Source organism: Cheilinus undulatus, linkage group 22, assembly GCF_018320785.1.
Source record: "Cheilinus undulatus linkage group 22, ASM1832078v1, whole genome shotgun sequence".
Taxonomy (NCBI): domain Eukaryota; kingdom Metazoa; phylum Chordata; class Actinopteri; order Labriformes; family Labridae; genus Cheilinus; species Cheilinus undulatus.
Window position 1 is genome coordinate 9468191 of NC_054886.1, and position 16397 is coordinate 9484587.

Genomic DNA, 16397 nt, shown 5'->3' on the forward strand with positions numbered 1-16397 from the left:
ATTTGAATTATTTAAAGAGTTGGAAAGCTCGGTTCACTTTACCCTTAGAGTCTACGGCTGTGTGCTGACGGCTCAGAGAAACTACAGCTCAGACAGAGAAAAACAGAAAAGGAATAAGGAAAGCCAAAAAAACGCAATGGATAGATAAATACATGAATAAATAAATAAATCAATAAGCCCAGGAAAAGTTTCGTAAAATGCAAAAATGTTTTTGCAAAACAGCAGAAAATTTATGTCGGACATAAAACATTTCACTCATTAGCCAAAAGCAAAAAAAAAAAAAAAAAGTAGTTTCAGACAGTGAAATAAATACAAATAACAATACACAAAATGTTTCATTAAAAAAAAAAAAGCAAATAAATAAAGCACGTAAAACATTGAACAAAACACTCATGTTTTGTTCAATGTTTTTATGTTTTATTGTATTTTTTAATAAGCAAAAAAAAAAATAAAAAAATCTTCATGCAATATTTTTTAAAAGTAAAAAAATTAATACATTTGATGCACAAATTTATTTCCTGAAATGCTTTTCCAGAAAAAAGCTTTCTAAATCTTTTTGAAAAGTAAAAAAAACATTTGCAGGAAAAAAGTAAGAAAAAACAAAACAGAGATTTCAAAACCCCATAAACATTTAAAAAATGCAAAAATAGTCTACAAATCAAGCAATTATTTCTGTAAATACATAAATAAATAAATACATAAAGATAAATAAAGTAAGTAAGTAAGTAAAGATTTCATGAAACATGCAGAAAAGTTTAACTTGGTGCAATAAAAGATATTAAAACAAAAACATTTAACTGAACACAAAAAAAAAACCCATAAAGCACAAAAATATTATTTTTAATAACTGACGACATGATGCTGCTTTTCCCACAGGATCTTCAGACATCAAAACTGATTTGCTCATAATGGATAACAGATTTGTGTCATCTTAGGGCTTCCATATAATAAATCTATTGTTCCTGATTTCTCTGACTGGCTCTCTACCACCATTTTTACTATGCCGCTGATGATGTTGATCATTATTATTTCATCATATATGTCTATATCAAACTGCAAGGGAATAATTGAATATTCTCTGTTTGAATTTCTTCTTGTTGTTCATATTCGATTTTGGAAAAGATTAAGCAAAATTAACTTAGATAACATCCATAACATGCACATCAAGCTGATGTTCTTTCCTAAGGATAAACATCCAAAATAAATGAAACACCACAGGAATATTTCTCTTCAGAATTTATTGAGGAAATCTGAAATCACTGACATTAGTGCTGTTTTACACATCAGTTAAAATAATGGAGGGTTTTTTCAGCATTAACAGACAGACAGTAATCATCCTCCATCTTTACTAATTTATAATTTAGACATGTTAAATAATTTATAAATGTCATTCTTCAGTCCGCCCTGAGTGCTCGTTTAACTCCAACATTCACTCTGAACACTGATTTTAATTTCCACAGTTTAACGATGACTCTCTGTGACAGAAATGCTCCGTGAGGTAGAAACATCCCTTTGACATTGAACGCATCGTCTGAATAATACAGTACTGCTTAAAGGAGCATTTCAAAGAGTTTAAAGTGCACCATAACAGCATGATTACCACGAACAGACTCTCAGCATGGTCCTCATCACATTAATAATGACTCAGCGTTTTCTCCTGTGCAGAGTGATGCATCGCTGCATGTGCAGGCATGAGTAATACAGTGGTTATCATCACATTTCTAACATTACACAGTGACTGACAGCAGTTATTCACACGTGACATGATGAAACTCCCTCAAAGGCTGCTCAACACCATGAAATTTACGGTGGCCCCTGATGTCAACTGCAAAAAAAAAAAAAAAAAAAAAAAAAAGAACCCTTAAATGTTTCAGGGGAAATATTAAAGCATTTCACAAAATGCAAAAAAAGGGGGTGGGGGGAGACAGTAAATGCAAAAAAAAAAAAAAAAAAAAAAGATATTATAATGAATTCCAGGAACACTAAAGAAAAATGTCTTTAAGGGCTTAAGGGTGAAAAAAAAAAAAAAGAAAAGAAAAAAGTAAAATGCGAGAAAAAAGAATGTAGAATTTTTCAAAAATACATTTTTTTTCACTAAGCAAAAATAATATTAATTTCAATAAATTGAAAAAAAATCTTTGGAAATCAAAAAAGTGAACTAGAAATATTTCCTATGGCATTAAAAATTAAAAGAAAAAATCATAAGTGCAACAAAGCATTCTGGTAATGTCAAATGAGTTCAAGAAACAAAATATTTTGCAGTTGAATTAAAATGATTTCATTACTTCAGAAATATTCTATGAATTAAATCATCCCTTGAAAATTAAAAAAAATTTTCATGTCTTGTGTTTCATTAAATGTTTTTGCATTCCATTAAATATTTTAGCAATTCGTGTGATTCCTTTTTTCATTCAGTGCCTTGTTGCAGTTGACCTTCAGGACCACCGTACAAATCACTCAAAACACATTAAAAACACACAAAGAAAACAGTTAATCAAGCTTCAGTAGTGATGGTCCATTTTCATTGTGCAAATCAATTAAACGAAATATTTCTCTAATAATAATGATAAAAGTTCTCTATTCTTTTCCTATCATCTAAAAATGCAGTCTTGTCTGAATAAAACTGAAGCTAATGGTGACTCAGCAGAAATAGAACTGTTGAAACTAGTGAAAAATGTAAAATATACAAATCTGTGAAGTCTATGGACCACAAACTGAATAATATGAGTTAATAAAATGAAAATATTTCATTTTCTCTTATGTGGGACGCCAGGGGAAACGCTAGGGTCTAAAAGGCTAACTCTACAGTATGCCCTATTTAAGCCTGGTGAGCAGCCATTAGCAGCAAGCTAACTCTCTGTCTTTCTGTTTCCATTCTCTCAACAGTACACTAAAAACATGACATAAACAGACAATTAGCATAATCTAAACATTAAATTTCATAACTGGGTTAAAATCAAACTCCAGCTGAGCTGCAGTCTAAACATTAATCAAACAAAACAAGGACTAAAGGGTCTGAATTCAGGGAGCAAACTTCGTTAACAGACAAGACTAAATGTGAGAATCTCCTCATTTGTGCAGGTAAAATTGATCCGTACTGTACAGAAAAAATGTTTGACATTGCGGCATGCAGATAAATGTTCAATAAAGACATAGTGATTTCACTTTGTTCTTTCAAGTATTGCCATCATGTTCGAATCACAGGTCCAAGTATTACTGTAGTAATGTAAAAAGTAAAGCACACTTTACATTTTTTTTTCTTCTACTTGGCGTTAATGGGCTTCCATACAACCCAGGAAGGAAATTTCTCCATCTATTTTCATTAGAAACTTTTCCTTATGATTGAAAAATGTACTAACTTTGGGACCAAGGAGGGTTCTGATGCTAAACCAGTTGAGAACTACTAAAGTAGACAATTTTAGGACCGACTTTAAGTCTGGGACCACTTCCACCCACACACCTCAAATAACTAGGGGCATTGGATGATTGGAGGCCGGGTCCAAATAATCCCATAGTGAATGGTGTCATATATTTTAGTTCTCTTGATTAAGCCAGAGCTTCTACAATGCAATCTTAAACATCAAACATGTTAGTTGAGCACGAGCAGACTGGGAAGAACCCACGCCAGGATAGCTAATGATGTCAATACTTCTCCATATAAAGATAGTTTCTTTGAAGTCACGTCCGATCACGCATTTCTGTGAGACCTGACGTCTATGGAATTGCCACAGTGAATCGTCTTGTGTGTGAGTCTGGAGGTTTTCATCAATCTATCCATGCCACTTATACTTTTTGGGGTTGCAGAGGACTGAGGCTACGATCGCATCTATGGGCAATTTAGTCACCAATTAACATAATGAGCATGTTCTTTGGACTGTGGGAGGAAGCCAGAGAGAACCAACACATGCATGGGGAAAACAAGTGCACAGAAATGCCCTGACTAACCGGGTCTTTCGATTATCGCTATGAGGAAACAATGCTAACTTTGCTGCAACTTTGCAGCTCTTTCAGATGGTTATCATGTTCAAAGTCACGTTTGATCTCACATTTCTGTGAGACTTCATCTCTATGAAACTGCCATGTTGAATCTTAATGCATAATTTTGGAGGTCTTTATCCACTCATCCATACCACTTGTACTATTTTGGGTTGCAGAGGACTGAGGCTACACTCACTTCAATGGGCAATTTAGAGTTACCAGTTAGCATAACAAGCATGTTTTTAGAATGTGTGAGGAAACTACTTATATATAAGGGGGAAAATTTTGATTTCAGGAGTTTCTAATTTTGTTTTTTACATAATATTTCCTCCTTCTGTTTTTTCTACATGCCTGGCACTTTTAGGCTGCTGTACTTTTCCAATCAAAGATCATATGGAAACACCTTTAAAGATTGCAGGTATTACCCTGGATGTTCAACTTTGTGACTCCAATATAACGGTAATACTTGAAAGGTACAAGAGACAATGTTAGATACTAACCTGATTGATCTGTCAGTGCAAATCTATCCATAAAGGTCCTGATGATTTAATACAACATAAAATATTGCCTACATTTCACCTGCAACTATCCTAAACTATGGCTTTTTCTCTAAGAGATTACTGTACATCACATAAAGAAAGCAGCATCCTCATTAAATCATGTTCACAATGCAGATCATTAACTGGCCTGTAAACCCGGAGATGTTTAGGAATGATAGATTGGATCTGCATCCACAGAGTGTTACTGAGCTCTGTGTACTGCAGGAAAATCCTGTAAGCTTTCCACAGTGATTGGAAAATATATGCATCACATTTAATCTGAAGTGTAAGCATTGTGGACATAATCTGAGGAAGTTTCCATCAGTGTGATGGAAACCAAACATACAGCAGACGTATGAACAGCACTAAGACACGTTTCACATTAAAACGTCCTGGCCGAGCCCATCAGCAGGACGTCGGAACATGCTTCTTCTGAGGTTTAAAATCGAGCATGGCTTCTCAACCACGGGGTTTCTAAACCAACCCCGCCTGAAAGTGCTTCACTGATAGGAGCTCTCAGTTTCGTCAAGGCCACCCCACTTCCTGTTACAAGGGTCAAATGGAGGAAGAGAGGAAATGAGACGGCGTGTGAGCGGTTATTTCAGAGGAAGAGAAGTGATGTTACTAAGGTCAAAGAGACAGACTCACAAGAAGTCAAATTATGGGTTCTATGGAGGACAAAAAGGACCATTTGAGAAATATATAAGAGCAAATAAAGTAAGGATACTAGTAGATTGTAATACTTAGAGAATGCTTGCTGTCCAATCTGCTTGGTTATTTCCCTTAAACAGTTCCATATGGGCTTTTATTTTGAGGGTAGGGAAACAAAAACAGAGCTTTGTATTGACATGTCTTTGATTGCAGAGAGCTGAATAGTTTTGCCTTGGGATCTAAAATAGCTGGATTTGGATATTATTAGTGCTTCACTAAATTGAAAGAAAATATTCTCAGCACTTTGTTAGACGTCCTGTCCTGTAAAAACGGAGCTGTTGAGCTGTTTACACGATGACATCTAAAAGGAAACAGTTGAACTAAACAGGCTTTTTTGCAGATCTCATTTGTTTTTAAGACATGCCATTAAGCAGCAAGTAAACCTTACTGTTTCATGGCATGCCTTAAATCTAAGATTGCCAAACCTAAATCACTACTGCCCACTTCTTGTATGTTAGGTCATTTTCACATTAGACACAACTGTTTTGTACCATACCTGAGCACAACTGCTCCCTCATTCCTCTACTGGTCTGTTCATATCAGTAAGATCTTTCCATACCCGAGCACGGTTCCATATGCAAGTCTGATGTAGGGGGTGATGGTTTGTACATTTCTATTATTTAAGATGCCAACAAAAAGCTTTTTCTTTTTTTTTTTACTTCCACATTTACCTTGGAGCTCAGAGGATGAAATGGACCCATGCTGTGCAGATTTTTTTTTTTTCAAGATTCCAGAGACGTTTAGGATTAACTTTACAATTCAACCCATTCATCAGTGCCCTGTACTCGAGCACAGTTGACATATCCTGTAGACAGTGCTCAAGTACACATGAACTGTGCCCGAGACCTATATTTATTAGAAATGCATGATATTTTTTACGTATTGATATGAGCAGATATTAACTTAAAAAGTTAATTATCAGCAGATTTCTGACGATACTTGCAACCAGTATAACAGTAATCAATATTTGTCTGAATATGTCTCTACTCTCAGGACACAAAAGTAGCTTAAGAATTACATGTTTTTATCTTCATGCTTTGAATGCTTGACAAAGTAGTAACAGCGTAAAACATGATGTTTTCGGTGGCATTTCTCTTTGCAGAAATCACTACTTGCCCCCCATCTGGAGTTCTTTGCCGCTACGTGATGTCATCTGCAAAGAACCTATCACTTAAACTTAAGAGTGTGTTTTAAAGATTGAAGTTTTAGGTCTGACAACATTTATATTTCCGTATCCATATCAAAATCAGCTGAAATAACATCGTACATATCGGTGTGATAGTAATCAGCAAAGATCCAATATCATGCATTCCTAATATTTGTTAATTTTTTTCATTAATTTTATTGAAACATGTTTCTTCTAAAAAAAAATAGTTCATTCTTTGTTAGAAATAGGAATTTACTTTTAAATCTGAAAATCATTGGTTGATTTTCAAAGGTCTTTCATGTTTTCCATTTTTTTTGTTTTCCATGAAAAATTGAAATTCTTTTTAAATCTCCAAGCTGAGTTCTGGTTTTCTTATTCCCTGTGTGCATCTTTAAAGACAGTCACCTTGAAAAAATAGCTAAAGTCTACAGATTTAATCTGAATTGCAAGCTCATTTTTTCTCTATTTGGCCCTCTTTGTCTTCCATACAAGGTTCAATTGCAACCAAAGAGGAAGATGCATTATAAAGTCAAAGGAAAGGGAAGTCCAACGGCAGTAGACAACATGTGGCCTGGCTGATGCTTAAACCGCATTATCAAACACATTCTCCTGGGTACCAACACCTTTCCTCCATCCTCAAGTGAACAGTCTCTAGAGGTAGCTTTTATAATCACCAGACGTCCTGTTGGAACATGCTCGAGCTGGTGAATTTTCCCAATATCCATTCAACCAGACAGCCACCCTGCGGTGAGCTCCGATTATAATCCTCTCATCTCTCTTTGTCCCATATTTACCCGATGAGAGCTTGCACAACGCTCTCAAAAGGTTTAAAACATGAAACTGACATGAAATCAGGAGGAGGGTGTTGTAATTCTTGTGCGCTTCTTTTTTTGTTCCAGAGGCATGGCTCTGGGTCAACGTGCAAACTTCTATTCACATTTAGGTCAATTTAAGAGAAGTCTTCAGAGTTCAGTGACATTTCATGTGCTTCTTGGGGTTCTCCTTCGCGAGCTGGTCCCTCTGCGGTCCGTAAATGCAGTTGGCCCGCCAGGAGAACCACACGATGATGGAGATGATGGTGGTCTGGAGGAGAAGCATCACCCCATAGGTCGAAATGACAGTAGGTCCAGGTAGACGGGAGAGAGTGGAAGGTGGGAGCAGCAGAGTCGGGCTGAGCAGGATCGCCCTAACCTCGGATTTTATCATGTGGAGCTCATCGAGGATCGACAGGAACGTGCAGCAGTGGAACCACTGGTGACTGTGCCCCCAGATGTCGAAGCGACCCGGGGCGAGGCGCTCGGGAACCTTGCTGATGTTGAAAACGGCGGACACCACCAGCCAGAAACAATGGCGGTAGAAGAAGGTGGAAGTGGAGCTGGAGGCAGCGAAGGAGGACGAGGTGGAGGAGTAAGGCGATCTGGTGAGGAGGCGGTAGAAGACTGGCGTGGAAGAGACGAGGAACGGGAGCAGGAAAACAAGGGTTCGGATTACGTATCGGTGCTTCCTCCATCTCTGGCGGGTGTTGCAGCAGGACAGGACACAGATGATCGCTACAATGCACGCACTCGGGATGTACAAGTTCTCAAAGAACACACTGAATTCTGGGATTGCATAGGATGATGTAACAGCCTCTGTGGGCTCATGTTTCAGGTCAGATCTATTGTGGCGTCCTGTCTCCACTATCCCCGCCTGAGGGTGGATGTAATAGTAGTACGCCAAAGAGGATCCAACAGTGTAAGCGCTGATAGTGCCATAATCCACAAAGAAGCAGACTTCTCTAACCACCAGGGACATCGAGTTCAGCAGGTGGGCCATGCTGCTCGCCATTAGCAGGCAGAAAACCCCAATGAAGTAGTTCCAGAAAGGGTAGAAGAAAGGGGAATCGCCATGTGGAGCACCTTCCCAGCCAAAAACATCCACAAAATAGTATGAAAAGACAAACACTGGGAGGAAGTGCGTCCAGAAGTTTCCTGTCTCATTTGTCGGCCTGAACGCTGACAGTAAACAATCTTTCAGGCTGTAGTTTGGGAAACGGTACCCGGTCAGGATGAAGTTCTCTATGACTCGAGGCGGCACATCCGTGTGCCTCAAGAGAGGTAACGGCTGGCCACATTTCAGGAGCATATTTGCAAAGGAAAGTAAATTTTGAAAGTCCTTGAAAGCTGGGATTATTGCTTTTAAACGCCACCCTGTATGACACCAGGCAAAGTCCCTCTTTCAGTTCATCTTTGTGGGGAAAGGGCAGTGATGATTACCCTGCTGCATACTGAGTTTGTTTGCTTTATGCTCTGCCCTTCCCACCAAAACAGCTCTCACTTTAATTTAAGTGAGGAGCAGAAAGGAGCCACATTAACTGAGATGACATAAAGGCAGCAGTCAGTTAACAAAAAAAGGGTTAACCTCTGTCATATGGAACCACTTTGGTTTTTAGGCGTCTGACGTGAAACACTGTAAAGAGACTTGCAGACTTACACGGTTACAACCCTCCCAATCTTATTTGAAATTCTCATACGTGACTTTTCATCCTCTCAGCATCAGTCAGAATAATCCTGATAATGATTTCTGCCTTAATCGTGCAGCCCTACTGCCCTTCAGTCTATTATTAGTGGTAGATAAGGCAGCCATTAGTTGCTCCTGCTTGAAAAACATCTTCCTCTTCTTTGGACTTCTGATCCCAGCTCCACTGCAGGCCGTTATAGATAATCCATTTAGAAAAAAACTGGGTGGTTATCTGGTAGTACAGCAGAGAAAATGGAGTGAGTATCCCGAATCCTCAAGCCACCTGCTTGATTAATTTTTCATTTTGGTTTCCTCATGAGCCCACAGCGTCACAAAAAGGTCATAAAAGCCTCCAGCACGCAATCCTGGCTCTCCCACTCCTTTATTTTGCATAGGTTTGCATTCGGATCCTCTCTTATCAGCCCCGTGCACATTCACGTGTCTTGTTCTGCATAGTTCCGTAGCAGCATATAAAACTGAAGGTCACTTATTGCCGTGTTACAAGGTTGAAGAGGACGTCGGTAGCTGTTTCCATACTGCAGAGATGTCCTGAAGATCGTCCGTTAAGCCAGCCCGTTAAGTATGTAGGTCATGCCAGCACTGAGGACTTTTGCCAGGCTCCAGCAGGCTCCCGTTGTTCCCGGGTAATGAGCCTGAATCCACGTCCGCTTGTCAGATCACCCAGCTCCCATTCTGAGCACCGAGAGGAGCCGCGGAGACAAACAAAATCCCCCGGGACAAGAGAGAGACTGTGTCGGAGCCGGCGTCCAGTCTATAGTGCAACGTCACGTTTAAAATCCGCCATTTTTATGTTTCAAACAAATATCCCAGATTATAATCGTTTAAACGGCCGTGAACATCCAGCCGTATGAGGCTGAAAACACCAGCCGGCATTTCAGTCCAACACTGTGGGGAAACGGACACTGTTTGACAGGTAGCGGCACGGGTGTCAAGTTAAAGGCGCCAAAATACTGCAGTTCCGGTTAGGAGTTTCAAAATAAAACATAACTGTTACGTGTCATTAGAGGTTATAACACTCGTTTCCACTTCCGTTACATAACTAAATGCATGCGATTAATATCAGCCCTGAAATGTCTCTCACCAAACCAATATTTGATTTTACACTACCTGAAATTACATATTAAATATAAATGTTATATCACTCGCTCAATTCGCGCGAAACGTGCCGCCAGAGGCGAACTGGCGTCAACTCGCATCTACATTGACTTTACATGTAATTCTCTTTCGCGAGTAATTTCACTCGCACTTGGTGTGAACCATTGACTGGTGTGAACACAACATTAGACTTTATTAAATGTGCGGAAAAATATGTTATAATGTGTCGGCTCGGAGAAGACTTAAAGAGGGGAAATAGAAGCAAAAAAAGAACGTTTTATTAAATTTGTTAATTTAGTAATAAAAAAAAAAAAAAAAAACAGCACTGTGGTAGAAACCCAGTCATATTATATTATATTATATTATATTATATTATATTATATTATATTTTTGGAAGACGAAGTCCTTTGTTAAAATGGATATGTTGCATATTTGTTTTTCTGTATTTTCCTGGTCAAACACAAGAGACAATGGCATTGCAAGAGTCTTACACTACATACAAGATTTTTAAAAAATAATTCTAAATCGTTCTAAGATATTATCTAGTATGTTTTTCTTTATACCTATTTTGCACTTGATGGTTTTGTTCTGCTGTCTTGCACAGCAACCTCTATTTGTTAAATAGATAGCCTCTAGATAATATGTTTAACATATCATTTAAACAAATGAAATATACTTTTCTAAAGCGTTTTCTTATCTTTTTTATCCTATTTTCTACTTTGACATTTTGATGAAACATCCAGTGTTTTCTTACTATGAATTTAAGAAAGCGTTATCTCAGTTCTTCAGTGCCATTATTTATTTATTTGTTTGTTTTTAATATGATATATTTTTTAATTTTGTGCATGGAAAGCTGGGCAGGGTGGGATGAGGACTTATATTTTTCTTTTCTATTCATCTTGACTTTTATTTAATATCAAGACCCTTTCTAGGTTGTTTATTTTGTTTTGGCCTTGAATATTTTTATTCTTCTTGTTGTTTTGTCATTATACATTTAGTTTTTCTGCCAAATATTCTTTAGATCACATTATAAAAAAATGTTTAATATTTTTCTAGTATAGGTCGTGTTGTAGTTTACAAGATATTATTCATCTGTTTTTCTTAAAATCAATATTATACAGCTAACATTTAGAACAGGCTTTGAATCACCGTCAAAATTAAATTTGAATTTGAATTGAAAACTCAAGAAAGAAATCCCATGTCTTATTTTGAAGCGAAATAAACCTCGTTTCCGGCCTCGTGCTGGCGAAGGACGTGTCTCGCGGTAGTTTAACCGAACGCTGAACTACTTTAGAGCTCCGTTTGTCTTTGCTCTTTGTTTGCCTGATGGCATTGACACGGATATTAAAGTCAATAAAACAGATTAATGTTATAACTGCAGCAGTAAAAGCATACCGTGCCGTGCCGTGCCTACAGCGCTGTTATCTGCTTAAAATGCACACTCTGTCCCCACTGAGTAATCCCGCTAGAGCTCCAGTCCCTGCCTGTGTCCCCCTTTTCCTTTATCTGACTCTCATTATATCTTTTCAGGAGGTGTTTTGACCCTCTGTTTTTACCATAAAGTTAATGGACGGACCGTACAGTAACCATAAAATCACAGTAATGCGACTAAAATGTCCTGACAGAAATATTTATAATATTAAAGTGAATTTACTGTTTTAACCTTAAGCGCTGTCGTCTCTTGTGCTGTTGTGTTATCATAGGTTCTGTGTTTAATGGCACTATGACTGTACAATGTTTTTACAATTCTCAAGCCAAAAAAGTTGGGTTGCTGTGCAAGAAATAATGAAACCGCTTGAGGAGAATTTACAACTAATAAGGTTAATGCAAACAAGTCAGTAACATGGCTGGGTATAAAAGGAACATTTTAGAGAGGCAGAGTCTCCCAGAAGTAAAGATGACCAGAGGTTCGCCTGTGTTTTATTAATAGGCTATAACTGAAAAGCTCTATACGTAAAGGTAAGTAAAGGTAATTCATTTTAAAGTCTTGATTTGCTGCCCTTTAGCCACATTTCCTACTGAGAAAACTAACTGTATCTCCCTCTATCAGACCGTGCTCATCAGCCAGCCCAGCCCATCCATCTTCTCGTTTACCCTCCAGCTATGGCGGCTGCAGCCAGATGTCAGGAAGTCTTTGAAGCAGCAGTTTTTTGCAGGATGGGGTGGAGGAGGTGGAGGGTTAGTGGCCACTTTCCAAATTCCCCGGAGGAATAAGAAGAAGTCAACAACTGAGTGTGAGGCAGACCGGGAGAGATCTGCAACATGCTTTTTTAATCAGTGATTGGCGGGCAGAGAGGGTTAAATGGATGAGGACCACGCCTGCATCTACGTAAGAGACATACACGGCTGTGTGGGGTTATGTTACAGACCCTCAGAGAGACCAGTATAATGCTCCTGATTCACTTTGACTGAAATGTTACACCAGGGAGGGCAGTGTTGAGGTCTCAGTTACCTTCTAGTCAGACTGCAACCATTTTTATGACAATTAAAAACAAGAGGGCTTGTTGCCAGTGATGAAGAAATTAAATTACACCAAACAAGGTTAGTACGTATAATCAAACTTTAAAAGCATTTCATATTATCCAGGATTTCTAACTATTTCCCAAGAAATGTACAACTCTAATTACAAAAAAGTTGGGCTGCTGTGTAAAATGTAAATAAACACAGAAGTCAATGATTGTCAAATCTCATAATCCCATAGTTTATTCATTATAGAACATAAACAACATATCAGATGTTTAACGGAGACATTTTTATGTTAGCTCAGGACACTCAGCCTAAAAAGAGTTTCAAATTTTATTCATGTGACCACAGAACAGTTTTCCATGTTGCCTCAGTCCATTATAAATGAGCTTTGGTCCAGAGATGGTGGCAGTGGTTCTGGATCCTGTTCACATGTGGCTTCCTCCTTCCATGATCCAGCTATAACTGATATTAGTGGATGGCACGGCCAACTGTGTTGACAGGCAGTGATTTTTGGAAGTGTTTCTGAGCCCATGTACTGATTTCCAGTACAGAATCATGTCTGTTTTTTAATGCAGTGGCCCCTGAGGGCCCCAAGATCACCAGCATCTAATAGTGACCTTAAGCCTTGTCCATTGTTCAAGTTTTTTAAATGATATTATGGACTGTAGATAGTGGGATTTTCAAAGTCTGCAGTTTTACGTTGATGAGCATTTTTCTAAAATTGCTTCATAATTTTTACAGTTTTTCACAGATCTGTGAACCTCTGCCTATCTTTACTTCTGAGAGACTCTACCTCTCTAAAATGCTTCTTTTATACCCGGTCATGTCACTGACTTAGTTGCAAAATGCTCCTCCAGCTGTTTTTCATTAGTACCACTTACGTTTCCAGCCTTTACATGTTGTGCTATATGAACTATGTTTTCGATTGGATGTAATCAGTAAATACCAAAGTCAAACAACTAACCAAATCAGCAGAACTCCCTGATTTTATAAGGCTGTTACATTTTAGTCACACACACTCCACTGCCAAAGAGTGTCGGTTTGTTTCCTTGTAGCTCTCAAGTTTTTTCCTTTCACTGTTTCATCATTTTTTTATTGACAGCATGTCTGGTTATCCCTGAAAAACAGGCTCCAAGACCTAAAATACCCTTCAAAACTCCTAGGTGCTCACCTTCACTGCAGCTTCTATCAGCGGCAGCTTCAGCCTGCAGCAGAGTCTTCAGTCTCCAACAGAGGCGTCCATGTTTGTGTTTCTTTAAAGCGGAGGAGCCGTGTGTGCGTGTGTAAACAAGACAAAGACTCATCAGAGCAGAAACAAATATGCAGTGAGTCCTTTACCTGACTGGTCATGTTTTTAAAGAGAGGCAAACAGCCTTTATAACTCTCCCTTCTGGCTATAGAAATGATAAACCTACCATTGTTTCTGTTATTCAATAAGAAAAGTCTTTACTCTTTTAATGCTGCATGTTTGATAAATGGAGGGAAAGATTCAGACATTAGAGAGTGGAGAAGGACTGAGGGGTAATCGATCAGTACTAAAGCGAGAGTCCACAGACAGAGATGTACAGAAACACACAGCTCAGTCTGAACAAGTTAGCAGGATCTGTTCCAGCTGATGACTCAGAGTTTTAACACAGATTTCTGATTAACAGAGCCTGAGGAGGAATGAAAACGATGAGACACAAAACCACAAACTGCACCACTTTCTACTAAGAGAGATTGATGGGCTGTAGCTGTTTTTAGGCATTTTTACAGCCGTTTCCGTTTTTCTTGTCCACTTCCCTACCTTATAAAGCTGAATGAATCATATTCTGAGACAACCGCATCCTCAATGAGATATTTATCCACCTAAAAAAGAAAAACATGCCTAGACATAATCAGTGAAAAAATAATCTACAAATGATATGATTTTGCCTGTTTGTGTTGAAGAAAGAGACAGAAAAACATTCAAATTACTGCAGTTCTTCTGGGGATATTTGCTGTGTTAAGGAATCAAAATTAGCTTAAATTAAATTATCCTCTTATTCATCACAAACTTTGTCAACATCTGTGTTTCCACTCCTTGCAGTGCAGAAAGACCAAAACATTGCAACTATTGCAACCTACCTATAATAAGTGTTTCCTTTATTAAAGGTTTATTATCATTATTTTTATCATGATTGATAAGTTTTGGAATTGTGGCTTTCGTTTACAAGAGATGAATGTGTAGCCTGTATGCAATTTTTTAAATGAAAAATCAGTTTTAGAAGTTTTTTTGAGGACTCACAGCGATGTTGCATGTTCTTTTTTTGCTGTACAATGAATAAGTCGACTACAAACACCATGCATTCTCCCTTTTGTGATCATCATTCCCACCCACAGTGAATTTAAATAACATTAACTCATTATGTAACAAGATAACAGCTGCAAAACATGAAGAACAGTAAAGGGATATTCCAGTATTTTTTTTTAAGTTGAGTTGTATGAGGTACAGTTGAAACCAGAAGTTTACATACACTATATAAAAAGGCACATAAACTTTTTTTTCTCACTGTCTGACATTAAATCAGATTGAACTTTTCCTGCTTTTGGTCAATTAGGATTACCAAAATTATTTCTATTTGCTAAATGCCAGAATAATGAGAGAGATCATTTTTTAGACAATTTTTTATTATTTTCTTGAGAGTCATACACTAAGATTACTATGCCTTTAAAGATTTGGGAAAGCCCAGATGATGATGTCATGTCTTTGGAAGCCTCTGATAGGTTTATTGACAACATTTGAGTTAATTAGTGGCACACCTGTGGATGTATTTTAAGGCACACCTGAAACACACTGCTTCTTTGTGTAACATCATGGGAAAACCAAAAGAAATCAGCCAAGATATCAGGAAGAGAATTGTGGACTTGCACAAGTCTGGTTTATCCATGGGTGCAATTTCCAGATGCCTGCAGGTGCCACGTTCATCTGTTCAAACAATTAGACGCAGGTATAAACACCACTGGAATGTCCAGCCATCATACCGCTCAGGAAGGAGACGGGTTCTGTGTCCCTGAGATGAACGTGCTTTGGTCCAAAAAGTGCATCTCAACCCAAGAACAAAAGCAAAAGACCTTGTGAGGATGCTGGCTGAAGCTGGTGAGAGTGTGTCATTATCAACAGTCAAATGAGTCCTGTACCGACATGGGCTGAAAGGCCACTCTCCCAGGAAGAAGCCATTACTCCAAAAGAAACATAAAAAAAGCCAGATTACAGTTTGCAAACGCACACAGGGACAAAGACCTTAATTTTTGAAGACATGTTCTGTGGTCTGACGAAACTAAAATTGAACTTTTTGGCCATAATGACCATCGTTACATTTAGAGAAAAAAGGGGGAAGCTTGCAAGCCTGAGAACACCATCCCAACTGTGAAACATGGGGGTGGCAGCATCATGTTGTGGGGTTGTTTTGCTGCAGGAGGGACTGGTGCACTTCACAAAATAGATGGCATCATGAGGAAAGAACATTATGTGGAAGTACTGAAGCAACATCTCAAGACATCAGCCAGGAAGTTAAAGCTTGGGCGCAAATGGGTTTTCCAAATGGACAATGACCCTAAGCATACTGCCAAACTGGTTACAAAGTGGCTTAAGGATAACAAAGTCAATGTTTTGGAGTGGCCATCACAAAGCCCTGATCTCAATCCCACTGAAAAATTATGGGCAGAGCTGAAAAGGCATGTGCGAGCAAGGCGGCCTACAAACTTGGCTCAGTTACACCAGTTCTGCCTGGAGGAATGGGCCAAAATTCCTGCAAACTATTGTAAGAAGCTTGTGGAAGCATATCCAAAACGTTTGACCCAAGTCATACAGTTTAAAGGTAATGCTACCAAATACTAATGAAATGTATGCGAACTTCTGACTCTCAAGAATATAATAAAAAATTGTCTAAAAAATGATCTCTCTCATTATTCTGGCATTT

General features: G+C 38.3%; 1 protein-coding gene across 1 annotated transcript; it reads right to left on the reverse strand.

Moving 5' to 3' along the window:
• Nucleotides 1–2061: 2061 nt before the first annotated feature.
• On the reverse strand, nt 2062–9786 carry paqr9 (progestin and adipoQ receptor family member 9). The gene has a single exon (XM_041778788.1). The coding sequence runs from the start codon at nt 8497–8499 to the stop codon at nt 7345–7347; it is 1155 nt and encodes a 384-aa protein (XP_041634722.1). The 5' UTR covers nt 8500–9786; the 3' UTR covers nt 2062–7344.
• Between the last annotated feature and the right edge of the window lie 6611 nt (nt 9787–16397).

Excerpts from the sequence above, each read along its gene's own strand:
- paqr9 (XM_041778788.1), bottom strand. The coding sequence starts at position 8,499 with ATGCTCCTGAAATGTGGCCAGCCGTTACCTCTCTTGAGGCACACGGAT.